The following is a 27,677-nucleotide window of genomic DNA, read 5'->3' as shown; positions in this document are numbered from 1 at the left end:
GTAAATATAAACTAAGAGTGATGATAGGAACTGAAACAATAACAGAAGGAAAAAAAATTACAAATTCAAGAAATACTGCCTTGTTTCAGATTTAATTGGGCACAACTTTAAGAGTTTATTAGTACATTCTTCTAAATGACTTGGCAGAATAAGATCTTCAATTTTATCTTTTATACCTTACCCAGGTGTTTATTGAAGCAACTATGTAACCTTAGTTTACTCAGATTCCTAAACTTCACACTCCTGGGGAGAAGAAAATGATACATCTCACCGTGTAGCCATTTTTACTTCTAGTTTAGCTCACACTGAATTTTATTATAACGGGAATTGAAAAGTAATAGAAAAGCTTATTTTATTAGCTAAATTCCACTATCTTAAATGCTCCAGACAGAAAATGGAAAAATAATCAGAATAGACATAATATCTCTACTTATGGCAAAAGGATTACCTGAACTAAGTGATGCTGCATGCCAATTCCTTCAATTTATTCAAACTTGATTTCATCTTTCAAATCTCGGATTCTACCTCTAAGAACAAAGCACTTCTACATTTTGCAGCTGCCGGGCAGCTCCGAAAGAGCCAGAGGGGAGCGAACCGCGAAACCCCGGGCCCCCTCTGCTTGTGAGCGGCTGCCGGGCGGGGCTGAGCGGGACCCCAGCAGGAATGGCGATCCCGACCGGGCACGGCCCCGGCTGAGGGAACGCCGGGCACAGGCAGGCTCCGGCTGAGGGAACGCCGGGCACGGGCTCTGCCTGAGGGAACGCCGGGCACAGGCAGGCTCCGGCTGAGGGAACACCGGCACGAGCTCCCTCTCCCGCCGTTCCCGCGGCCGCCGTTGGGGGCGCTGCGGGGCTCCCGGGCCGGGAGCGCTTCCCGGCCGCCGCTGCGCTTCCGGGGCGCGGAGGCGGAACCGCGGCCGGGCCGGGGCCGCTGGAAGCGCGGCGGGGCCGGTGCCGCGGCGGCCTCGGGCCGATCCCCGATGGTGTCTGGCGGCTGCCGGCCCCAGGTTCAGGATGGCGGCGGCGGGGGCGGCCGGCCAGGAGAAGCAGCTCGCTCCGACCCTTCTCAGTTTCTTCATCTACAACCCCAAGCTGGGGCCCAAAGAGGGAGAGGTACCGGGGGGATGTCGCGCCCGGGGATGCGGGGAAGGCGCGGCTGTCCCTCCGTGCCCGAGGCCCGGCCGCAGCGTGTGCGGGCTCGGCGCTATCCCTGCGGAGCGGCCCCGGACAAAGGCGGTGGCAGCTGCGGCTTTCCCGGCCCGCGGCCGCCGCATCCGTACCGGGCATTTGGGTACCCGCGGGGCCGGGCACGACTGCCGCCCCCATTGGGGTCTGGCACTGCCTCACACCGAAAGGAAACAGTGACCAGAGGTGTTGTCTGCAGCCGGGCGTATGTTGGAGATGGGGAGCTGGACAGTCAGCAACTGTTTTGCTGATGCTTTAACTTTGTCTAAAAATCTTTCTCGACGTAGCTACAATATGGTAGAAAGGTTACTGTTTAACTTAGTTACAGTCAAGTTACTGCTAGTGTTTATTCACCATAGTGTCCCTTGGTAAGGAGAGTCAGGAAGCTCTGGTCTCTCGCTTTAGGTGACAGCGTGTCGTGTGGTTCAGCTTTAATAGTTCCTGAACGCAGCAGTACTTACACACAGAGCAGTGACAGGCTGGGGGGGCTGAGCGTGCCCTCAGCACTCTCCGGGTGACTCCGGCCCGGGGGAAGCTGTTGTTCCGCTGCAGGATGAGGCGCTGTCCCGAGGGACCCCAGCGAGCTGGGGACTGGGCCGGCAGGAACCTCTGGAGCTCAGCACAGCCCCGCGTGTGGGGTGGAATGATCTGGCTCACCGTGGCAGGTCGGGTGGACTGGTTGGGAGCAGCTCTGCAAAACAGGACCAGGCAGTCTGTGAACAACAGGTCCTACGTGAATCAGCAGTGAGCGCTTGTGGCTGTGGGAGGCAGGGAGGGAGGGTGGCTCAGCAGGTCCAGCCAAGCCAATGCTTCCCCTCTGGTCAGCACAGTGGGTGCTGTGCTCTTCCAGGGATTCCCAGAGTAGGAAAACTACTGGCAAACTGAAATAGCCTAGTGGAGAAGCCCTGAGTGAGTCAGTCAGGGGGTGCAGGCTGTGTGTACCAGAGGAGCCTTTGATAACTGCATTTGTGCATTCTGGAGGAGAGACAATGTGGAAAGGGGGCAGAGGGCAGTCTCTGCCTGAAGGAAAGCAGTAGATGATGGAGTTTGGTTCTTGAAGTGAAAGAATGAGGATGGGTGGATGGATGGAGGGAAATTCTGATGAGATAGAAAAAAAAATTCTTCAAGGTGAAGTGATCTAACATCAGAGCAGGGCTGGAAAGTTGTGGGATTCCCATCTCTGGAGGTATTGAACACATGACTGGACAAGGCCTGGGGCAATCTGAGCTCCCTTTGAAGCTTGTCATGCTTTGAGCTGCCTTTGAAGCTCGCCTTGCTTTGAACAGGCCCAGAAGTAACTGGGGCCTGTGATATCAATAGCCTTCCATTTACAAAGCCCTTTGACATATCATGGATGTTTGACTGCTTAAATGTGCTTAATATATCTTTTATCCATTATTACAGAAATCCATTTTGGTACAAAATAAAATTCTGCCTATGTTATTAAGGGATTAAAAAAACAAACAAACCACGAACTCAATATTCTTTGATTTTGTTAAAATGCATTTGCTTGGATTCTTTTTTCAAATTTTAGGAAGAAAAGAAAATTCTCTTCTATCATCCAAATGAAGTAGAAAAGAATGAAAAAATTAGAAATGTGGGGCTGTGTGAAGCTATAGTGCAGTTCACAAGGTAGGAATTCTGATTGCATGGGTGATTATTTTGGCACAAGCACTGTATTTTAAATATCTCAGTTATATGTCTTCTTGTGAGCATGTATAAATATCTATATCTACTTACATGTTTTCTTTTCAGGACCTTTAGCCCAACAAAACCTGCAAAATCCCTACATACACAGAAGAATAGACAGTTTTTCCATGAACCTGAAGAAAACTTTTGGATGGTCATGGTACTTATGCACGTGATATGCATATTCCTAAACCAGCATCCTGCAATGTTCTCAATGCATTCTGCATTGTCTCATACCAGCCTGTTCCACTTCCTAGGTTGTACGGAATCCCATCATAGAGAAACACAAAGATGGAAAGCCAGTCTATGAATATCAGGAAGAAGAATTGCTGGTAATAATGATCTTTCCTTTTTTTTAAATGAATTATGTTGTATTTTTGAGAGTACTTCCATCCAGAAATATCTTAGTTTAATTCTTCTTGAACTGCTGTTAAATGGATTTTATATGTATCTAAATCTATCTTCATAAATGGAAAAAGGGCAAAGTACTTTTCAGTGAAATTTAAAGAGGACAGAATAGAGAATTATCAAGAGAACAGTTCAAGATCTTTCAATAAACACTGGTGAAATATTCAGCTGTGAGACTTTCAGCTTGGAGTAGGTGAATATTTCTTAGGATCCATTTGTTTAATTAAGTTCTTAAATCTCTGTATTTTTATTAGGTGCCAGTATACATGTCATTACTTTCTTCAGACTGCTAGTAATATTTACTAATCTGGAAAACCAAAAAAACTCATAACTATGATGGGATTTCTTGTCCAAGCTGCAGAATCATTATGTCTGTTGAATTGTATACAGGAAGGGTATTTGGCAGGGTGGGATAATAATTAAAAAGCTGGTTGGTTATCCTGCCCCTGTTCTTTACAGTGTGCATTACTTTTGTTCCTGTCTGTGTCCTAAGAAAAGGATTGGAGTCCTAGGGACTCTGTTTTGCCAGATAAAATGATCTTTTTTTGATCTGGATTAAATCTCAGCCCCATAAAACCTGCTGTAGTGTCCCACATTCTTCAGCCTTTGATTTGGATGAAGAGAGCCATCAGAAAGAGGATCATTTTCACTGACCACTGGCCTGAGGGAAGGGCACTGTTTGTAACTGGAATCCTTGGCATGAGTTCTGAAGGTGCTTTTGGTACTAAATGTGATGGGGGAAGGGACTGCCTTCATTGAAATCATACTTTATAAATACAGAGACATTTCTAGATGCTGACTGACAATGCCATTTAGCTTTTCAGAGGTTGATTTCTCTGATTTGTGTCTTTGCTGGCTCTTTGAAAACACATGTTATGTGTAGCTCTGCCAAAATTCTTGTCATTCTGCCTCTGCTCCTACTGATGTGCTGCTCTCTTTCCTGCAGGACAAGGTTTACAGTTCAGTGCTCCAGCAGTGCTACAGCATGTACAAGGTAGGGTTAACTCTGGGGGCTCAAGGCCTTTTACAAGACAAGAGCATGAGATACATCAATCACACATAAATTCTTGCCTCTGCTGCCATTTATACCTGGACTCTGCAAATTTAAATGATTTTCAGTAAAGAAGGGATACATTTGGATTGATTTGGAGTATGTTAAGGAATGGGAGTTGTGTTGTAATCCATATTCATAACCAAGTTAAAAGAAATTTCTGTAAATGATTACCCAATTAACTGATTATTTTCTCTTTAAACTCTTAGCTTTTCAATGGCACATTCCTGAGAGCCATGGAAGATGGGGGTGTGAAAGTGCTAAAGGAGAGACTAGAGAAATTCTTCCATCGGGTAAGACCTCATTTTTCAGGCCCATACTGTGATTCTGCACTGGAAATAAAACACAAAAAGGAAAAAGTGGCAGCAATGTGACTGTAAAACACAGGCAGTGGAAAAGATGTAGAGTCAACACAAAGTGTGTGGTTACTCATTTTGTCAAATACTTCCTGCTTTTTCTGACAGAGTGGGGTTCTTTCAGTGGAGTTGAACCACAAGCGTGGTTATGACTTGATGGAACAATTTAACTGTTGGATCTTTTTTCTGATGGAATTGTGTTCATTCTTTCAAAGTTCTGCTTTAATGTTTGAATTGGTTACTGTGATAACAGTTTGTACAGACCTATTTGAGTGACTGTTGAAGATTCATTGAGCTTAGAAGGAATTTGGGGAGGTCATCCAGTTCAGCCTCCTACTCAAAGCATGATAACACTGGATTTAAACTCTCCTGCCCAGTGCTTTGGGTGGTTGAGACCTGGAAACATCCAGGGGTGGAGATTCCACAACCTGCATGCTTAAAGTCCTTCATACTGTGAAATAGTGAATAGATGAATTTTTTAACTCCTCCCCCCTACTCCACCCACTATGTGGAATTAGTAGCCAATCCTAAGAAGGCTTCAGGAAATATTGCATGCATTGTAAGTGGTCTTCAGAATGTTATTTAATAGCTGATGTTTTAGTGAAAGGATAAAAGGCAAAACCTATTTTTCACATAAAGTCACTGAGCAGTCTCATCTGTCACAATTTTGAGTTCCTACATGAGAAATGTCATCACACTTGAAAAGTGCCTGCCCCCATTTTTCTTGTTTGCAAGCAAGGAAACAGGACTGCTGTCAGCAGTTTGTACTTTTGTGGTATTGAGATCTGAGATAGTCATGGAGTGTAGGCACTGTGTAACGTTTAAAATTTTGTTCTTTTAACAGATTTGTAGAATGGCACAGTGTTGTCACAGCATAAACAAAAGTACAGGCATTGCTTGTTGACTTGGGGAGGGTCTTGCTTGTGTAAGACTTGTGGTAGACTCCAGAATAAACACCACTGGCACAAGGAGTACCATGATGAGCTGGTGTGTGCTGCTGTCCAGACTAAATTAAAAGTAGACCTTTGCAAAAAAGAAAGTAATAAATTTTTATTGCTGAAACAGAGAGATTCACAAGCTGTGCCAGAGATGTGTCACCCTGTTGGTCTGTATTTCTTGTGGGCATTCAGTAATGTCAAGTGACTGTAGAGGGAGCCATTGGATAAAGCATCTTCCACAGACCACTTGACAGTGCATTTGTAATCTCTTGCTAAAGGTTACAGTTCATCAAGAAAGTGAGTAATGGAAATTATTTATTCCATTACACATTGAAAGCATCTGTTCCTATTTCTACAACTGAACATGAAATTAAATATCAGTGAGATAGGCTTTGCTTGCTTATACTCTCAAGAGATCTTGAACTTTCCTTGAAAGCTGTTTTCATAATGATTGAATAAAAGCAAAGTGATGCCTGGAATGCCATTCATGCACTCACACATGGAATCACAGAGTGGTGTGGGTTGGAAGGTGCCCCTAAAGGCCATCTAGGCCAGCCCCCTGCTATGGGCACACATCTTCAGCCAGATCAGGTTACCCAGAGCTGTGTCCAACCTGGCTGTGAATGTTTCTGGGGATGGGGCAGTCACCACCTCTCTGGGCAAGCTGTGCCAGTGTGTGAGCACCCTCATTGTACAAAACTTTCTCATGTCTAACCTAAATTGAGCTTCCTTCAGTCCAAATACAAGTCTGTCCCCACATGAACGAGTGTGTCAGACAAGTAGCACTGGAAGGAGCAGATTTTTCTTTGATTTTTAGTCCAGATTGTTGGGGATTAGACTCAAATTTGTCCTTTAAATCTACACCTTGGCAGTTTTCTGAATTCTAAAAGCCAGCTGTCTTTGTTCTCTCAGTACTTGCAGACACTGCACTTACAGTCTTGTGATCTGCTGGATGTGTTTTGTGGAATCAGCTTCTTTCCACTGGATAAAATGACTTACTTGAAAATCCAGTCATTTATAAACAGGATGGAAGAGAGCCTGAATATAGTCAAGTACACTGCATTTCTCTACAATGACCAGCTTATCTGGTAGGTACTTCAGTAATTCTTTTGTGTTTCTTCAATTTCTAGTCCTATGAGTAAGTGCCATAATAGGGAAGCTTTTAAATTAGTGACAGAGTTGGATGAAAATGAGAAAACATGAGTCAGGCTGCCATTCAGTAAGAAAGGCATTGGTCTGAGCTAGTTATGGAAAATGTGTGATCTGAACTGCAGCACAAACATAATTTGCTTCTTTTTCCCCACCGTGTTCTAGGAGTGGACTGGAGCAAGATGACATGAGAATTTTGTACAAATATCTCACGACATCTCTGTTTCCAAGGCACATGGAGCCTGAGGTAGCTGGGCTGGGGGTTTTGAGGGGCGAGGTAATGGGGTGGTTTTGGTCTTTTGTTCCTGTTTATCTGGTACTAAAGGCTAAAATACCAAAGAGGAATCTCTCTTCTCTCTGTTCTAAGCTGTTTTTCCTGTATGTTCTCTTCCCCCTCAGTTAGCAGGAAGAGATTCTCCAATACGTGCGGAAATGCCAGGAAATCTCCAACACTATGGAAGGTAGGTCCTGTTTTACTGCCACCATCTACTGCTTCTTCCCCCCAGGCAGAGCATTTGGGAGGAGTGTGTGTGTTTTGAGTACATATTCCACACACAGTTCGTTCCTGAGGCTCACACAATTGTTGCTGCAAATGTAAAACTTGACCCTTGGAGAAAGAGAAAATGCTTCATTAACATTACTGCAGATTTATTTTTCTTCCCATTGTTCTTAATGCACTGTATGACAAATTTGGGAATTGTTCCAGTAATTTCTTTTCAGTCAAGCTCTCCAGACAAAGGTGCAGTTTAATCTAGGATTTATCTATTTGTTCTTCCTCTGTACTCTGCATGTTAGTGAGGAATTCTGTACTTAAGCAAGTGGGCAACATTCTTTTGCATAATTGTGGGTTTGGACATCCTTAATCATGAGAACTCCTAATTGCAAGTTTGGAGAACACCTGTTAAATTCAAGAAACTGAAATACAAGTATTCATCACATCTGACCTGTTGAATTATTTTCTAGGTTTCTTACTGGACCTTTAAATCTGAATGATCCAGAAACAAAATGCCGTTTCCCCAAAATATTTGTTAACACTGATGACACTTACGAAGAGCTTCACTTAATTGTTTATAAGGTATTACAGCTTCCTCTGCAATTACTGCTCAGAATTAGGAATCATTGTGCAGTGAAGGTGACAATGATGTGAAATACTTAGGAATTGTATAGAGAGGTGCATTATAAGAGACACAAAACTGGCATTCCTAGAAACAAGCTTGAATCTTCTTCTTCCCTCTCCTGTACCCTGTACAAAACAAACAATTATTTTGTTTTATTCAAACAAAATACCAGCCTTCATGTGCTTTAAGTGATTTCATGCCTTGCTTTATATGGGATTAATGAATAAAACAAAAAATATTTTGTTCTTACATTAAATGGGAATTTCTTGCAGATATCTTTGTATAAAATGCATTTTTACCAAGTTTTATCTTTCCCCTACAACTTAAGCAGTTAATTGAATTTTAAAATCATAGCTGAATTTTAAAATCATAGCTAACCTGAGTTGTGCAGGACTGCAAAAAGGTTATCCTATTGAAGTGTTACCTTTAAAAAAGATTTTTAAATCTCTTCTCACCTGTGTGTGACCTCTCTAAAGTATTGTCATTTATTTGACTCTGTTGTAAATGGCTTTTTTGCTTTTGTTTTGTTCCAGGCAATGAGTGCAGCTGTCTGCTTTATGATTGATGGTAAGTACCTATTAGCATCAATTATTTGCCAAGACTTTTATATGTAAAATACTTTGACATGCAGCTTGTTTTACTCTTGAAAAATACTCATATTAATTTGTTATTTGAGTCTCTTTTTCATGAGTGCTTTTATCAGTCTTTTATCTTTGTTCCAGTGGTTCAAGTAACTCATTTTACACAACAAAATGACTAAATACTGCTTCATTTAGCCATATTCAAATTCACCTCTGAGGTTTGAATTGTGGGAGAAATTTGTCCTTGGACTTTCGCTGATGTTTTAAGAAAACAACTGCAGAAAGTGAACCTTGAGCTGTGGGGAGAGAATCTCACCTCTGCCTTTCTCTGCCTGACAGCTTCAATTCCACCCACACTGGAGTTCTGCAGAAAACTGGACAGCATTGTTGGGCCTCAGCTCACGGTGTTGGCATCAGACATATGTGAGCAATACAACATCAACAAGAGAATATCAGGGTTTGTACCACACTTCTTTTCCTCATTAGCTGGTGAAATTTAGATTAAATGAACCGCTTAAATAACGAGCCCACATTTTGAAAGCGTCAATGGTGTACTTAAAGCAATGCTTGTCTGCTTTTCTGCATCTTAAGTGTTTATAAATGCATGTTATTGCATATCTGGCTCTCCCTGAAGTAACAAGAGGTGTTACTAATTTAGGAACAAATGTTTATTGTCTGGCTGAAATGGCAATTTTAGTGAGTAAGTTATTTGGTTGCAGTGGAAGCTTTACTGTTGAGGACTCTTCCAGGATTACTGCTTCTTGAAGTGTTGCCATGTATAGTAGGTGAGGAAAAAAGGTCTTTTATTTTCCTATTTTGCAGGACTAAGGTAATTACTTGAGGGGCAAAAAACAGTCAGAAGAAAAAGGATGCTAATGCTTTAGAAAATATCCTTCACTTAGAACTAGAGCTGACTTGCAATAAAATTGCATTTATTTTTTGATAGATTTATTAGTTAGGAAGCAAGAGCAGTATCCCATATGGCAACATAAAAGCATTCAACCAAAGATAGGTGTGTGAGTGAACTCTGTCAGTGTCACCATCCCAAATCAGCAAAATCGCACAGGATAGAATAGGGTGTGCTTGAAATTGTGCCAATCTACTAAATCATTAAACTTGGGGTTTTTAGATGTCATCTGGGACTGGCTTTGGCAGCTTTAACTCTTTAAAAGTTTAATGCCATGGTGTCCTGAAAACATGATACAGTTCCTTGACACTAATGCATGTGGGTGACAGAGAGCAGGGGTATCTGGTTGTTTGCTAAGGTGAGCAGTGTCATCACAATATCTTCTCCTTCTAAATAATGCATTGCCTCAAGTACCAGTTGCTGCAGTTTTTGGTCAGTCTGAATGTGTTGTGACTTCTACAAAAAATTACAGCTCTAGGTTTTTAATATTAACTTCATAAAAGAGGAAATGGAGGAAGACTGCCAAGGCAGGAGTTTGAAAATAGTCTCTTGCTTGGCCCACAAAATGATGTGGGGGGAAATCTAATTGCCTGGATCAAGAAAGAGTTTGTTCTCTTGGTTGTAACAAATAACAAAAACATGAATAGAAGATGACTTATTGCTCAAATTAAAGACCCAGGATCCATTCAAATCAGCTTTGACTGGCATAAGGGAGAGCAGCAGGAACAAAATGGGGCCAGGAAAAAACAGCTCATTAGAAAAATGCAAATTAATTACTATTGTGAAGTGGGGCAAGGCCTTCAGGCTCCCCTGTGTGTGTTTGCTGGCAGCCTGAGTGGCAGAAGGGGAAATACTGGCTGGTTCTGCTGGCTTGGTTGTCTTGTTTTTTTTAAACGGGGTTAAAATGAATTTCAATCCCACAAGTCTCTTCAGTGTGAAGATAAGTCCAGGCTGTGTCAGTTGGCTTTGCACTGGCTCACTACCCATTCTCTGGGAAGCCTGTGCTTAAAGAGCATGTTGGGATTCACAAATCACTTTTTCTTTTTAAATCTTCCTAGGGCTGAGAAGGAACCTCAGTTTAAGTTTATCTATTTCAATCACATGAACCTGGCAGAGAAAAGCACCATTCACATGAGGAAAACCCCCAGTGTGTCACTCGCATCTGTTCACCCTGACCTCATGAAGATTCTCGGTGACATCAACAGTGACTTCTCCAGGTAATGCCTGACTGTTAAATAGTCTGGAACTCCTCCTGTCAAGCAGATTTTTTTTCTTTGCAAAGGAGTGGCCCTTTCCAGTCTTTTTGTTGATGGCTGGCTATTCATGTTTGGTAGAAGTAGTCCATCTTAAAAAAAAAAAAAAAATACAAACTTCTAGTGTCCTTTTAAACAAAAAATTAAAAGAGGGCCAGGGCCTCTATCAAAGAAAGTATCTCATCTATTGGAGGCTTCAGAGTAGTCATAGAAAATGGGATGGGAAGCACAAGAGTCTGTCTAATCTGGGAAAGCAGTGTGAAGGACAGGGACACCTCCTTCTCCTGTGTCACCTGCCCTGACACAGCTGGTGGCTTCTGGGGTGAGACAAAGGATGAAATGCAAACCTTGCAGTTACTGCAGCCCTGCTGAGAGAGAAGCTAAAAGAAGACAGCCTTTAGTCAGTGGGTGTCATGCTGCAAGGTGGGAGAGACCCTCTGTCACTGCAGAAGCTGAGAAGGACATGACAGTGCTGAATGATTGGGATGCCCCTAACTCCAGTTAGCAACAAGTGTTTTCCCACTATGCTTAAGGACAAGGTTTCCATTTTTCTCTAAATGAAGAAAGTGTGTTTCATCATATTGTGGAAGAACTGGGTTGTGACAGCTTTATAGCAGATATCCAATTGTTGAGCATGGTTTAGGTCCAGGTTTAACAGTTCTGGGAAAGCTCAGTATCACCAACCATCTCCAGCTTTCAGTGTTTGGTCTCTGTGCAGCAAATCCTCATTCTGTGAAGTGTGTCCTTGCCAGAATGGAGGAGAGGTGCTTTTCTCAGTGTTTTCACTGCATTGTTTGGTTAATGAAAAAATTACTGATTGACACATTTGGGCATGTCCTGAGCAGCCATTTCTGAAGCCTTCTACCTGGACTGAATGATGGCCAAAAACTGGTGTTTTCTTTGATACTGCACAACCACCGTTTCTGACATTGAGCTGTCCTAATGATTACACATAAAGTTGTTGAAGATGATCTTGCTGCCACCTTCTTTACTTTTTAAAACTTCTTTCAGAGTTGATGAAGACGAGGAAATTATTGTGAAGGCAATGAGTGATTACTGGGTAGTTGGGAAAAAGTCTGACCAGCGAGAACTCTATGTTATTTTGAATCAAAAAAATGTAAATCTGATTGAAGTTAATGGTAAGGATTGTTTCTTATTGCCTTTAAATACAGTTATTCCTAAAATGTGTGCCCCTAGAGAAGTAATACAGCTCATCTCATGAGGAATCTAGAGAGGGACTGATCTTTGATGGAGCTGCTGAGTTTGCCTAAGGTTTTAGTCTGCCTACTACCAGCTGTGAAGGGACAGCATAAATATTCAGCAGGCATTCTTAATTATTAATCATTCTTCCTCCTTCAAATAATAGAGAACAGCACTGTGAGCTTAGTTTAGGCATCATTTAAAAAGTGTATTGCAGCTGAGAGATGAATACATTTACATCTGTTTGTCAGGGATGCAGGGTTAGTTACTCACACATCGTGGCTGTCCTGTCAGTGATCCTCATCCATCACTGTCTTGTTTCTAACGTGCTTTTGAGAATGATTTACTGGGACTAAGAGGGAGAATTAACACTAAGATGCAATAAGCTTTTACATTGCTATTTCTGTGCCAATCTGTTTGAATCTTGCAGCAGTGCTAGGGCTCTCCATTCTAACAGGAGGCAATGTGCTCCTGTTAGCACATCCTTCCCTTAGACAATGGGAAAGAATTCCTGCCTTGCAGGACCAAAGCCTAGCAGCATTTTAAAAAGAGGAATGAGCTGTGTAACTTGCAATCTCTCTGTAACTGTATTTCAGCATCAAACCTACCACAGAGAAACAGTGAGTGAGTGTTTCAGTGCCTGATAAACCTAGGAAGTTTATCAGTCTACCAAATAACACAAAGCAAAAGTTTTGCAGACTTGATTTACTGTAACAGAATATCCTAATTCCTCCTTTCTCTGAAAAAGGGGTTGTCATATATTTCCCTTAACTACATGTTAAGCCAAGTCTGCTGCTGTTGCAGTGTTTGATGAGAGGCCCAGCATTTACACTTAAACCACTTTCAGCCAGTGGGAGGCATCAGACTTGACTTTCTCCTACTGAAGAGAGAGTAATATTAAGTGTGTTTCTACATTAGAAACTCTTAGGGTTTTTCTGTTTGAGTTTTATATTCTCCATGACAATCCCCAGGGTTTTTCTTGAGGAGGTTTCTGTAAAATACAAGACTGATGGGGTTTTCTTTTGGTTTTTTTTAACAGAAGAAGTGAAGAAACTTTGTGCAACACAGTTTAATAATATTTTCTTCTTGGATTGATCTGCAAAGGGCTGATTTATTGAAGATGTCAATGTCAGGCACTTGTTCAACATGAGAAGTTATTAGTCATATTATTGACTGGAATAATGACAATAGTAAAGCAATACTTGCTTTGTAAGAATCAAAATTTCTACTAAAATCTGTAAACTCTGACCATAAAATTTTTAAATTTTAAAAATGTTTATGTCCAAACTAATTAAAAACCAGTCTGAACTCATCTGTACCATTCCATTCTGATATGTTATGTGAATATTTTGCTGAAAAATAAAACTAATAATTGTTACACTTTAGAAGCATCTGTGTTCATTTGCATTGTGTAACTTGCTGCTAGTTTACCCAAAACTGGTGTAAAAGGCTGCTCCCTCTGAAAGCAGCAAGTCTTGTGCACACAGCTGAGCCATCCTTACAGCTTCCTACAACTCTGGCTCTTCTGGGGCTGTTTTGGTTTGGTTTTGGTTTTTTTTTCCCTTATTGGAAGAGAACTTGCTTGAAGCTTCAGCAGTTCCCAGCAGAGGATTTATTTCCTTTTCCTTCTGTCAGCAGTTGCCTTGGTAGCTGTGGGTGCTGCCTTGGCCTCACTGCCTCGTGAGCTTTTTGTGGGTGAGGGTTCTCTCTTGGAGACCTCTTTTTTCAGCTGGAGATTTCTCCAGTAGAGCAGTGTCTCCCAAGATGATGAGGCTTCTTCACTGAGCCTGACACTCTCCTGTAATGCAATTGCTTCTTGCTTTCTTGCTTCTTCTTCTTCTTCTTTTTCAGCAATAAGTCTGCATGAACAAAATTTGAATTTAAGGTACTGTAAGAGAAGGGAGAAAGGTTTGCACTGGCTAAGCAACTCCAGTCTAGTCAGAGGATGAGCAGCATAAACTGCCACAGTGTAGAGAAGCAGAAAGTCTCTAATTACCCCCTCAAGTCCAAATATGTCTTAACTGCCTTTGCACAGAGCAAGAACCAAGTGCCAGGAGATACCAGAGCTAAGTTTGTAACGTGAAAGCAGCCTGGATTTGTTACCCCAGCCAGGAGCAGAAAGCACAGGAGTTCCATTCTCTGTGTTACTAATGAAACCTGTGTGAGGCTGTTTTCCAGCTACAGTAAGCTATATTACTTTCTTGAACACACTTCTCATTTTCAATTATTTTGCTAGTGGAAAAGAAAGGATAACAGTACTGCCAGACAAGATTCAACACACACCTTTTCAGCTCCTCAGCCTGGATCTTTCTCAGCTCAGCTAATTCAGCATCTTGGGGTTGTTTTTCTTTTATTTTATCTCTCAGCACTATTTCACGCTCAAAAGCAGGGAACAACTTAGTTGTGAAAAAGATTTCCACCTGACACATCCAGAAACTACACAGCTCCTTTTGTTCATCTTTATCTTCTTTTGGTTCATCTACAAGATGTAAATTAAACATGTTTATTTAGCAGGGCACTTCTATTTCAAATGTGTTTTGGACTACAATATTCCAGCTCTGACACTGCAAAGGGAAGGTCTGGCCTCTGCCTGGCACAGAGGGTGAAAGGTGTGAGACCCCTGAACTGAACGGGGGGGCTTCAGTGACCTGGCCCTGGGAATGGCACAAAAAGACAATGAACTCTCCCCTTTAAGCCTGTGCTGAGAGTCTGCTGCAGTAACCTGATGACAGTTCAGTATCTGTGCCTCCTGGGCACGGGGGAAGGGATGGACAAACACGAGCAGCTGAAAGGACAGAGGGTGTGCCAGTGTCCCTTGTGTGTCAGGGAACAGGCCAGGCCCAGCTGATGGGCCCTGAACAAACCTCAGCCGTGTAACATTTCACCCAGCAGAGTTCAGCCAAAGAGCTGATGACTGCACAAAGATCCTTGTCTACCTCTGTCCTTGGATTTGAGTTCTGTAGCAGCAGAAAACATTGAACAAACACAAAAACCAACCCAGATGAGATCTGCTAATGAGCTGGAAGGAAGATGGTAGAGAAAACTACAACCCTCAACATTTCAAAGTGCTCTTACTGAACATCTCTCCTGCCTCAATGTTGGCCTGTCCTAACATAAGGCATCTTATCCCAGCTAGTGGTGGTGCACCATTAATAATAATTCTTATTTTAAGTAGAAGCAGCAGGACATGGCAGTAATACATTTTATTTGTCCAAGACACTCCACAGACAGGCTTGCAGCTTGAGATTCTCAGAGTAAATACAAATTACAGCTTATAGATGTCCTGCAAATAAAATGTAGCATTTTGAAATTGGAGAAACTTTGTAAGCTAGTACTTAAATATCTTATTTAATTACGAAGTTTTATTTTACTTTTAAAAATATTTTAAATTTTAAAAAAATCTTCCTCCAGAATTACTGCTCATTTACTGCCCTCTTGTGACAAGCTGAAATCTACCTATACAAATAAAACTTTGCAATTCAAGAGCTACAAGAGATTTGTGTGCATAAGTCCTAAAACAGTAGGATTGCTTTACCTATCAATTCCTTTTCTGGATACGAATCTTCTTCTTCTTTTACATCCTTGTTTGGCATTGACCCATCATCTTTGCTTTCTCCAGGAGTTACGGGAAATGCGAGAAGAGTTTCTGATATTGCAAAGAAAGAAAATTAAAATTACTCAGCCTTTAATCCTGTGCATGAAATTCCAAGTTTGATCTTCAGCACAAACAAATACAGGTTGTCATCTGCCCTGAAAGTCAGACCTGTGGTTAAAATACTTCTGAAATTATGAAAAGTTTGTTTCTAATGAAGGCACCATGCAGAGTTCAAGCTCCTGTTTCCATGCCCACATGAGTGGGACAGAACAGGATAAATTAAGATTTAAAAAATATTTTTAATGAAAAAATGATAGCTTCTAATTAAAAAGCATAGAAAATTTAGAGATTCCAACTTGCCCAGCCATCTGTGTACAGCAGGCATGGAAAGCTAAACTTAAACTTTGTCATAATTGTCAAACTGAATGGAACTGTCCTGTGTAACTGCAATATATCACCTGTTTCCATGATCAGCTCCTGTTTAATTGTTTTGAAAGCTGCAGAAAAAGTGAATCTCCTCAAGCCCCTTTATGGTTTTGTAGTCACTTTATACAGTACTCACCCAGTAGAGAAGGTTGAGGAGCAGGCTCTGTGTCTTCACCAGGTCTCGGTGGCTGGCAAGAAGTTTGAAACTTGGTTACTGAATGTCTGGGCCTGTGTTCAAATCCCAAAGTGAAATCCCAAGTCCCTTTGAGTTGTGCAAATTCCCATCTCCAAAGCATTCTGCCAGCCAAATGCATCCTGCAATCATGCCTATCTCAGGATATTTCTATTGCAGGAGTGTTCCACCTTTTCAAATATTCCCAGGTAACACTTTCCCTTCAATACCAGGCAGGCCAGTAGGATTATCCTATTGCAGAGCTAGGGAAAGACAGCACTACAGAAAATGACAGCTCCTGTTCTTTGAGCTGTTCTCTGTTCTTACATGTTGCTCTACATATTGCTCATCTGCTCCTGAGTGCAGAGCTCAGCTGCCTGGGAAATGTCATCGTTTATGTCTGTACCAATTATACTTCTGCTGCACTAATGAAATGTAACACAAGAAACATTTTAGCCTCAGAACATTTAAATTAAGATTTTCTTTTTCTTATTTTTTTACTATTTTAAGTGGACCACTTCACTGTGCAACTGTGTCACTGCTTGCAGTGAGGCTGCAAGGGAATGGGTGCACAGGGTGGGAACAACTGGCTAAAGAATGGGAAGTGGTGGTGTACAGTGGCACAGAGGCTGTGAAATTATGTTTGTGAATACTCCTTGAATTAATAAAAATACTTTCATCTTGTGCATAATTCCAAATAATAACAATTCTAATTCATGCCTTCAACTACTCTGTATACACAAATTGCACCAGTGTCACAGGCAGCATCTCACAACCTACAAAATCCTTATTCTGAAGTTTAGCAAAAAGAAAAAGAAAACAGCTCAACTGTGGGCAAACAGCAAGGCTTGCTGCATACAACAGCTGGCATAAAAATGCCATTTTTACAGGACAATTTTAGACATTCAGCTTAATGCAAAAGAGAAAAATCTTTCACCAGCCAACCAATCTGTCAGTTCCCATTCAGAAGTACTCTATGTGTATTTTCAGTAAAATGTGCAAATGTGTTAAAACTGTCCACACCGATGTTAAAATTTAAGGTACCAACAAACAGAAAAAGCAGAAAGACCCAATCAAGAATTTGTTTATGCAAAAAGGGGAAATTGGTTTCCATGGTCAGGAAACAGAAGATTTTCAGGGCCTGACTTCACTCTCTCAGTGGCCACACACCAACATTGAGCAGGTCTGCCCAAGCTTTACCTGGGGTGGAGCCTGTTCTGTGAGAGACACAGCTGAGGTTTCGTTGGGGACCTCCTTGATTTCAAAGCTACTTCTTTTCTTATTATCTTCAGCTTCTTTCTTCAGGACCATATCCTCAGTAACATACACCAATGCACATTCAAGAAGAGATTCAAAAAATTCCAGAAAAACCATCTAGAGTAAAACAAAGGCAGTGGTAAATTAGTTAATTTTTACAAAATCTCTTCATTAACAGGCCTATGTACCTGAGCAAGCAAAGAACTCAGAAGTGGTAGTGAAGTCCCCCTGGTTTCATTTATCTAGTCCAACATCCCTTTTTCTGAAAAAAAACCTGAAAACAGACAAAGCTTAAAAAATTCAGGAGAGGATATGATGTGTTACACTTTATACAAGTCATATTGAGCTGAAGCACTGCACTGATTTTTGTTGTATCTGGAGCTAAGAGGAATTTCTCTAACAAGTAACTCACAACTACAGCTGTTACCTAAAACATCCTATTTGAATTGCATGGGATGCTGCTAGAAACCTTGAGTGGGTTTATAATGGATTCCTTAGTAAGACTTCCACTGTGTGTTCAGTTTATCAGATCTGTTCAAAACAAATTCAGTTATGCCATTTCCTAGAGGCTGGTGCTAAGTAAGAGTTAATTCTTTAAGGGTGAAACCCTCTGTTCTAGGCCAGTTCTCAGGTAGCACAAGAGTCTTCTTCAGTCACTGAGGTGGCAGCACCTCACATGGCACTAATCAGGTTTCTTGCATCACCAGATTTTCAGGATCAGTGGGTTCACATCTTAATTACTGATCCACCTTGGCAGCCTCAGTGCAGTGATCAGTCCCTCTGTGATCTCTGCATCCCCACAGTGCCAGGCAGCTCCCCCAGGACAGAACTGTCACTACCAGCACTGCACAGGGCATTTCCCTGCCTGGATTATGGCACTCCTAAGGACCTTGCTGAGTGGTCAAGTGTGCTGAGACTGTGCTAAGATGAGGTACTTAAGAAAAACTGCATTGCAGCAGTTCTTAAAAGCAATTTGAACTGTTCCTGCAGCAATGAACTATGTTTTATTTTCCATACACACCTCCAGCTCCAGGTTGACACCATAGATGTCAGGTACAGAGGCACCAACTTTGACAAGTATTTCCAGAACTATTGGAGCAGTTAATTGTTCACTGAGAAGGTTAAAATCCTGGGTAAGAATAAATATCACATGTTAACAGCACTTAAGGCATGCCCCACATGGACCTAATCTACCTCCCTTTCAAGCCTTTGCCAAAATTTCTAGTGGCTATTCAAATGATACTTCCACTTTTGTAATTAACAGCAGAAATTCTAGTCCTATTGAAGCCAATGGGAATTTTCCCTAGACTGCAAAAGCAGTGTTACAAAAGAACTTGAGAAAGCTCATAAACAAAAATACAAAAAAAATTACAGTTTTGCCATCCAATCTTTTCTTCATGAAATTGCTCAGATTTATAAAGTGAAGCACCCCAACCTTAGGCATATCAGGGGGAATTGTTCTCTACCTTCATAGTAATCTTGATCTGTCCCCAAATTACTGAATTTTAGTAAAGAATCTCATGCTCTTCAAAAATACATTATTGAAATGGTTTATGGTGTTATTTCAATAGCTGTCAGTGTTTGAGTTCTAACAATAGGACATGTTCATATACACATTTTATAGATGGGGCAGAGGGAGACACAGTGGGGATCAGAAAAAATATTTATATTCCCTTAAACACATCTGTCTAGGATTTGATAAGAGTAAAAAATTGCAAGTCAAATCCTGAAAAAGTGAATAAATAACAGTAGATAACAGAAGAACAACTGTTCCTTTACTGCTCCTTGGACAGTTTGCACAAATAACTTCACTCCCACCTTTTCAACTGAGCAGAAGCCACAGGGACTATTTTAAAAGGGTCATATAAACTGAACAAAGAAAGCACATCTAATCACACAAAACAGAACAAAATGAGATTATTACATCCAACATCCAGAGGAATTGCCTCAGCTTCACTGTGGAGTCAAATGGAGGTATGGGACATGGTCTACAAAAATCTCCATATATTTCCCAGCATTTCTCAATGTAGTTCATGGCAAAAGATGAGAATTCTCCACCAGAATATAAGATACCTAAAATGAATTGGGAAAAAAAGACATTAACAATAAAACTGCAATGCATGTGATACTAATTGATGAATTCTGCAGAGAAGAAATAACATTGCTTACCTTGGACACAACAGGCAGAGGGCAGAACATTCCTGGACATCAATTCTAAGAAACACTTCTGCAGATGAGGAACTTCACCTCTACAGTTGAAACAAAAACTCTCTTGTCTGGGAAGATTCAAACTGATTACACTGAAATAAATTTCACTAAAAGAGGAAACTTACTTGCACTTTTCATGATAGATATGAAATGCCAGGTGAACAAGGTAGCATACAAATGTTCTGAACAGCACGATATCACTTGGATCATGGATGTCCTTAGGTGATTGATCACCTGAAAAATTTTTAGAAAAACAAATTTCTACTGTTTATACTGTACTGAATATTAAAATGCTTATAGGCATATTGATTTGTCAGCCCTTCTTATCCTCTCCATCTGCTCCTCACAGTGTAACAACACTCCCAGAAATCTCACACCTGATAATGCAGCACTTCCAAACAAGTTTCAAGGGAGAACTATCCACCTGTAGCTGCCTCTTGGACAATTCTCATTCTAGAAATGCATCCACTCAGCATATACAGCAATAAAAAGGATTCAAAGTTGGAGTTAAACCCTTCACATACTAAGGACAGTGCAGGTCTAAGGGGATTTGATTGATGAACTGGCTCTATGGAAGACAAAAAAATACTACATGCAAACCAAAGTTAAGAACACTGAAAAAAAATAAATTTGTTTCTCCTACTTCTCTCTCAAAATTCTCTCTCTCTCTTAAACAGTAATGGCAAGACCAGGGGTGAATACATATTTTGAACAGATGGATCTCCAGTGCAATTTTTTATGTCGTATTTTAATTTTGTATTTTCTCGCCTAAGGACCAGAAGTGCCCAGAGAAGTGTAAATTGATCCACTGAGAACTCACAGGCACAGAGGAACTGACTCAGGAGCACAACTCCCAGAGCTGAGCTGCCAGCAGAACCCACCCTCCAACTCTGCACAGCTCCCCAGGAGTACAAACCTCTCAGCACTCGATCTATTTCCGCGAGAGTCACGGAGCACAGATGGAAATTGCAGTCCTTCAGAAACCTCCAAAACTGCAGCATAGTCATGTTGCAAGTGTTGTCACAAGAAGCACAGCCCAAGGTACTGTAGAAGTAGTAGGCTCTTCTCAATTTTGAAATATGCCTCAACACAGCCAGTTCTATCTAAATAAAGCAGGATATGTTTTCAGCATCATCTCAAAGCAAGAAGAGACCAGTTTGTATTGATTCTGTAACTGGGCACATAATTATTTGACCTTGTAACTTTGCATATCCCTGGCTAAGAGTTCACAAAAGCATGACTCAAAAGTAATGCTTCAACTCAGAGGGTTTTGGTGACTGATACAAACAAATCATCCTCTGTCAGCAGACAAACCTCAGAGTAGCTAAAGCTGATTGCTCCATGCCCTTCCAGATATGTTAGCCTGTTTTTAATTGGCCTTTTTTAGTGGAAGCTCAGAAGAGGCAATAATGTCTATTCATTCTTTTTGCTTTTCTGTTTTCATGGCTTTCAGATTTTCAAATAATTGTTTAATAGAAAGAGTTACTTTAACACAAATAAACCAGAAATAAAATGGTATGAAAAACAATACAGGGGAAAACTGCAAGTATCAAACAGTAGACTTATACTTTTTGTGATTCATTCTCTCTGTCTTCCCTTGGGAAGAAGGCAAGCAGTGATGATACATCCAAATCAAGATCTGATCCCAGAACAGAAATCTTTCCCAAGGCAGTAACGACTGCGGTCCTTTCTATCAAACAAATAAAGTAAGTTAGAGCAAACTAAAACAAAGCTCAATATACACACACAGAAAAACAAAATGTGTATTATTCCTTCTTATATTACTGACTTGGAACAATAGATTACTTCACAGTAAGAAGCAGAGATTTCACAACCAACAGCAGAACAACTGAGGAGCAATTCTGTCAAATGAACCCCTAAGCAAAAGGAAATGCAGACATTAAAAAAGCTGTGAAACTTTCACACAACAGTTCCATTCATTCCAAGATGTGGTGTGGATGTGCCACTTCCCTCCGTGTCACTCACAGAAACACAGCATGGGAGCAAAAGCCATGACTCCCATTTCTATCTAAATTCTTTGAGGAAATATGTCTGGTCTTTGAGTACGTACAAACAATTTCATATTGTACTAAAATGGAACAACAAAATGTGAACTAAGTAAAATTTGTTTTGTTAAGCTGCTCACTAGTGCCAAAATTCTTTCTTGGGCTGGTGGCTTTCCTGTTCTTGGCTTTCACAGCAGAGCCCTGACGAGGAGGCCTTTCCACAGGACGATCATTCTCAAACTCTCCTTCCAAACAAACACCACTCTTGAAGACAAAGATGCCCTACAGACAGATTAATTATAATATAAATATAAACCAAGGATTTATAAAAACCCCAAACCACTAATTCTCTCAGTCAAATTTCCTTTTCAGAATCTTGGCTAAAATGCAATATATGAAATAAAATACAGCAAAATAATTTTTCCTACTGTCTTTTATAATGCATTTTGTCACCTATTAAATAGGTACACTGTTGGGATAAAGGACTGACTATGTGTCTGTTTGATTTTGAAAAGTATTTTTCCCCCATACAGAAAGACTTGTTTGTACTCCTTAGATGCATATGTGGCACTCCACTCAGAGTTTTTTCAAAAGTCTGTTTTATGAGAGGTTTCAAGAACTTCCCTGTGCAAGGACAGCTTGAAATCCACTAGCTCACACTGGAAGTGTGAAATTCTGACCAACCACTGCAAAACTCAAGATGCACCTATTGAACTGAAAATCTCCACAGTGAAATATATGTCTTTGTATACCCAAAATATATCTAATCACAGAGTCAGCCTGTGTCCTTGGAAGGACTCCAGCTGCTTTCAGTGGAGTCTCTGCCCCTTGTGTGGGGATTCCATCCACGCTGCAAACTGAATGAAGTTTGCTGTACAGAAATCTAGAGATCCACTCAGCCAGAGCAGGACAGTTTGCTCTGCTGCTGTCTGTAGTTCTGCCAATACTCACCTTGCCATGCTTCTTGTTATGTGCCCATTCTCCACTGTACATTGTTCCATCAGAATAAAGAAATGTCCCGTGGCCATGGCGCTCCCCTTTCACAAAATTCCCCGCATATTCATTCCATAGGGAATACTTAGACAAGTCCATTCTCTTAAAAAACCATGTGTGCATGCCAGAACCATGCTGAAAAAAAAAAATGTGTGCTTAAAAAACAGATCCAGACTTTGGCAATTCTCTGAAATAGAATTCCCCAGCTGATGGCTGCAGCACCTCAAAGCAGGGACAGAAGGAGATCCCACAAAGGTGCATGAGAGAAGCACCCAGAGGATGCACTGCATCAGCACATGCTTGAGCAAGCTCTGCCAGGGACTCCTAAATTTTAAGCAGAGTGAAAAGACAGAGCAAGTAACCCACCTGCTTTTTGAAACAGAATAATAAATGGAAGGAACTGAAAATGCCACAAAATTGTCTCCCATCATAAAACTTTTCCAAGAGGGAACAGTGTGGTCTAGTATTTTACAGGTGACTCAGAAATAAATGCCACATATACCTACTGCTGAAGTCATAGCTCAAGCTAAGTCACAAACATTCCTTAACTTTTTTTTTCAATTGAAAAATGTTTATATTTTCCACTAGGGAATGAAATTTTGATTTTATAAGACTAAATCAAAATCCTTTAACAATTTGAATATTGCTAACATAAGAATCAATTTACAATAAAGAACATGTTTTTTTATCTCAACTAGCAAACTCACCTGGCAAAAATCATACAAAGCTCCTTTGATATTGCACAAAACTCCCTATGTAGCTTTCCAATAGAGTAGTGGACAGATGCTGAACAAAAGAAGGGTTTCTGGGGAAGAAGTTATACCTGCAGGCCACACTCCCACTCTCCTTCATACTCTTGGTTATCTGCCAGCCATATCATTTTTCCATGTCCATGTCGTAGATTTTGCTTCCACTGACCAAAATATGTATTTCCAGATTTGTAGCTGCAAAAAACCAATAAAAGTTAATTCATACTAAATTCTGTGCTGATCTTTTGGAAGATTTATGTGAAACCTCATTGCTAATAAATTTATAATTTATTAAGGTTAAATATAAGCATTAAATTGAAAATTGACTCACTATGACATGGACACAGAGGTTTTATTGTAGCCACTTCATACCTCCTATTTTTAATTTAGAAATCACTCAAAGTATGAACCAGCTCTTTTTCCCAAAAATTTTTTGCCATAGCTATTAACAATATTTATTTATGTATAATTCTACAGATAAATAATTTATTCATAAGGCAGCTTTATCTGCTCAAATCAATCAAGGGTGTTTGCTGAATTGTGGCTTACCAAAGCTGATTTGGGACTTTGTCTTAAGCTATTCCTTTGTGTGAATGGTCAGTAGAAATAAAAATAAACTTCTAAAGGTCTGTCTTGTTATCATAAAGCACTTTGTAAATTTTTTGTTCAACTGCAGAAGGTACATACTACTACAAAATTGCAGCATTTGTACCCACTTTAAACAAAAATAAAAACTGTTGAGGGTAAGAAGAAGTGCTATCATATTTACCGTCTGAATCCCCATCCTTCTCTGACATTGTTCACCCAATCACCTGCATACCAGGAGGTCTGTTCCTGATCATAATAAATTTTACCCTGAAACAAAGAGCACAGTCACTTTAAACACCTAAATATTCATCTACCTGAATAAAACACCACATACAAATAATATGACACTTGTAATCACATTCTAGTACTTAGGGTCACTTTGACTCACTGTACTGAAAGCAACTGAAGGGATAGAATTAAATAAAGAAAGCAAGCTCTTTTGATTAATATTAGGTGAGACCTTAGAAAGCACCAAATGTTCAAAAGAAAAATCCAATTACATTACATCAAAGTCTACCATTTTTTCAAACCTCTTGGAAATACTTTGAGAGCTAACCCTGGCATCTTAATTACAGAACTCAGTCTGAGGCAGATAAGTTTTCTGACCCATTCAGTCTTTTCCTTCCAACAGTAGGGCTACAGTATGAACTGTATTCACAACCTCAGAAAAGCTCCCTAGGAAAAACAAATCTTTACACAGCATTAGACCATGCAACAGAGCAAAACCTTTGCACAGTAACACTTGCTGCTCCTGAAGGAGCCCATGCTCTGTTTAGTTCTTACTGACCTTTCCATGTCTTTTGCCATTGCACCAAAAACCAGCGTAAAAAATGGGACGAGTACCACTCCTGAAAACTCCATATCCATGCCTAAGTCCATCTTGGATTGATCCTTCATAAACAGTGCCATCATTCCAGGTGTAACGGCCACAATGCGTTGGCACGTTCTTAACAAACGTTCCCTGAAAGATTAAATGACAACATTCAAATCTAAGACTCTCCATTTCCCAACCTTCTGGGCCAAGGCAGGCTTGTAACTGAAATCACTGCCACAGCTCTGCATTTTCCACTTCCACTGTACCAATTACTGCAGCTAATCTACTTCCCTTCAATTTGCACATCTAACTGCGTGGAACTGTGCTGGGTTATAACTTAAATTGTACTTTACCTCATACTTCACTCCATCAGCCCATGTGTAAGTCCCTTCTCCATTCATACGCCCTTCAGAAAACAGACCCTTCAAAATGAAGAGAACAGCATCACTTGCAGATTTATTTACTCTTACCCCAGCTGAAGAGTAAGTACAGTCACCTACAGTGACTGTAAGATTTTAAAAGAATTAACTCCCCTCCAACTATTAGTTTCAAATCAAGAGTTTTAATGCCAGAAACTAAACAGAGCTTTCAATGCTTCTCAGTGCTCTTGAGAAAGAACTTACTCCATTAATTTTTAGTAAACTTATACACTCACCTTGTATGTATTTCCTCCCTCAAAACATATAAATCCTTCGCCCTCATAGAATTCATTAACTTGTTCACCTTCATAGCTACAAAGAAACCAAACTAAAGATGAAGATTTCAAGTCACTGCCAATAGATCTAAATCACATAAACAACCATATAATCACATAAATGATCATAAATGACCTTTGATTTACCATGGTCTACACACAGGTCAGCTGATGCACCTTGTGTAGAACAATGAACAACAAGAAAATTTTCAATTTTTCGAAACTTCCTTGTAACATTCCACATCATTGTTGTGTTGCCTCAGACCCATAATTCCTTCAATTAAGAAAAAACCCCACATTGGTAGTATTCTCTACCTTACAATCAGGCATGCTGGTATATAACACATTAGATATAAACATCATATTGAAATACAAAAGCATTTTGTTAACATTGCCATTCACCTGCTTCCTCAGTTTAGGACATTCTGAAGAGATATGAGCAGCTTTAAGCATTAAAAGGCAGCAACAACTAAGATTACATGATATATTTTCCTTCACCAGTTATCTGTATACTTTAACAAAACTTCACTTAAGGTGAAAAAGCTCAAAGAATGAGGGTTTTGGCAGGCAGAGAGCACCAGCAGCACTCTAGGACACAGGAAGGCAGCAGAATTGCACATGTACATCTCCTAAGGTGCCACTGCTACCAGGTCTGCATAACCTGATTCTCTGCCACAAATCAGTGTTTGTGTGACACTGGCTACAGCAGAGATACTTAACTGAGAGTTCTTGACTTCACTGCTGTATGTGTAACAAGTGTACCTTTCAACAATCACTTGAGCAAGGAGAGGCTCTTCGTGGAACAGGGGAACAGGGGGCACTGGTGGTTCCTCAGCCACTGGCTCTTCATCTGGTGCCTCTGGAATTGCTGGAGTTTCTTCGCCCAATGAGTCACTTGGCAAATCTCCCAGAGTTGCTAAGCTGCTGTCAGTTGGGGTACCTAGAGATTCTTCTGACTTCTCAGCAGCTGACTTCTTACCATCTTTCTTAGCATCTTTCTTCTTGCCATCTTTCTTCTTGCCTTTTATCATAGCTACTGAATTGTCTCAGTGTGTACTTCCCTTATGAAAAAAGAAAATTTATTTCTGTCTAATGTACATGTTTTTAACCTATAAACTAGTTAAATAACCTAAAACACAGATAACTACCAAAAAAACCAAACCAACAACCAACTCAAAAAACCCCAAAACGCCAGTATTTCTGTGATTAATATAAATGCATGTATTAAAGTAATCTCTGTAACAGCAATTCCTCAAGCCAGTGGTGTCAGCTTGTGGCAGGCAGGCCACAAGGTTAACAGGGAGCAATGTCTGTGAATTACCTCCAAGTCTTCCATCAAAATCACTGTGATGGAAGTGTTATCAGTAGACCTGCTTTTGCCACACGGAGATCTCCATCTTTACCCGATTTTTAGCTATTACTTACATTGAAAAGTTGAAAGCTGTTTCTCAAACATATGCATTCAGCAAGTTCTGGGAAGTTACGCCTGCACTACTATTATTGATTTAATTTGCTTCCAAGTTATGAGTTGCAGACTGAACCACAGCACAGCATAACCACCACATCCTGCAGTTATTTTGCCAGTTGAGAGCTACCTGAAGGTTACAGGACTGCCTGCACAGCTGCAATGTTCACAGCCGGGTATCACCGCTTGCTAGTGCAAGAACCCAACCTGCGAGTGCCGCAGCGGCGAGGCCGGGCAGGGACAGCCCCAACCGGCACCGGCACCCGAGCGGGGAACGGCGGGGCCGGGCCGGGGCTGAGCCTTTACCGAGCCCTGTCTGAGGGGCAGCGGGACCTAACCGAGCCCTGTCTGAGGGACACCGGGACCTGGCCGCTGCCGAGCCCTTACCGAGCCCTGTGTCTGAGGGACACCGGGACCTGGCCGCTGCCGAGCCCTTACCGAGCCTCCTGAGGGCAGCGGACCTGCTGGTGCCGAACCCTTCCCGAGCTCTGAGGGGCAGCGGGACCTGGCCGGTACCGAGCCCTTACCGAGCCCTCCCTGAGGGGCAGCGGGACCTGGCTGGTGCCGAGCCCTTACCGAGCTCTGAGGGGCAGCGGGACCTGGCCGGTACCGAGCCCTTACCGAGCCCTGTCTGAGGGACACCGGGACGGGGCCGGTGCCGGGCCCCTCTCCCGCGCAGGCGCAGTGCGAGGCGCTGCCGTAGCCATAACAACGCGGCCGCCGCGGGCCCGGGCCCGGCCGCGCTGGCTCCCGCACGGGCGGAGCGGGGCTGCGGAACCGCGGCTCCGCACGGACACGGACACGGACACGGACACGGACACGGACACGGACACGGACACGGACACGGACACGGACACGGACACGGACACGGACAAT

The 27,677-nt window shown here is 41.4% G+C and overlaps 2 protein-coding genes across 2 annotated transcripts; one reads left to right on the top strand and one right to left on the bottom strand.

Annotated features, from left to right (window-relative positions):
* The first annotated feature begins 902 nt into the window (after window positions 1-902).
* Window positions 903-13,212, top strand: CCZ1 (CCZ1 homolog, vacuolar protein trafficking and biogenesis associated). Its single transcript, XM_064725952.1, has 15 exons — window positions 903-1,112; window positions 2,719-2,816; window positions 2,940-3,033; window positions 3,131-3,205; window positions 4,228-4,275; window positions 4,542-4,625; window positions 6,539-6,714; window positions 6,941-7,022; window positions 7,175-7,236; window positions 7,739-7,850; window positions 8,427-8,460; window positions 8,814-8,931; window positions 10,440-10,598; window positions 11,646-11,773; window positions 12,874-13,212. The coding sequence occupies exons 1-15, from the start codon at window positions 1,014-1,016 to the stop codon at window positions 12,927-12,929; spliced, it is 1,425 nt and encodes a 474-aa protein (XP_064582022.1). The 5' UTR covers window positions 903-1,013; the 3' UTR covers window positions 12,930-13,212.
* LOC135454115 (radial spoke head 10 homolog B-like) lies at window positions 13,199-27,470 on the bottom strand. Its single transcript, XM_064725951.1, has 20 exons — window positions 27,423-27,470; window positions 26,099-26,397; window positions 25,298-25,373; window positions 24,996-25,064; window positions 24,616-24,789; window positions 24,010-24,095; window positions 23,315-23,435; window positions 22,450-22,626; window positions 21,639-21,780; window positions 21,061-21,182; window positions 20,409-20,595; window positions 19,618-19,726; window positions 19,454-19,533; window positions 19,209-19,357; window positions 18,306-18,413; window positions 17,228-17,401; window positions 15,992-16,043; window positions 15,370-15,480; window positions 14,118-14,313; window positions 13,199-13,693 (listed from the first exon to the last, which is right to left on the bottom strand). Exons 2-20 carry the CDS (start codon window positions 26,365-26,367, stop codon window positions 13,447-13,449), a joined length of 2,649 nt encoding a protein of 882 aa, XP_064582021.1. The 5' UTR covers window positions 26,368-26,397; window positions 27,423-27,470; the 3' UTR covers window positions 13,199-13,446.
* Window positions 27,471-27,677: the final 207 nt, after the last annotated feature.

This window comes from Zonotrichia leucophrys, chromosome 14 (genome assembly GCF_028769735.1).
Source record: "Zonotrichia leucophrys gambelii isolate GWCS_2022_RI chromosome 14, RI_Zleu_2.0, whole genome shotgun sequence".
Taxonomy (NCBI): Eukaryota; Metazoa; Chordata; class Aves; order Passeriformes; family Passerellidae; genus Zonotrichia; species Zonotrichia leucophrys.
The sequence above is the reverse complement of the archived record's forward strand: the minus strand, read 5'-3'. Positions and strand labels throughout refer to the sequence as shown.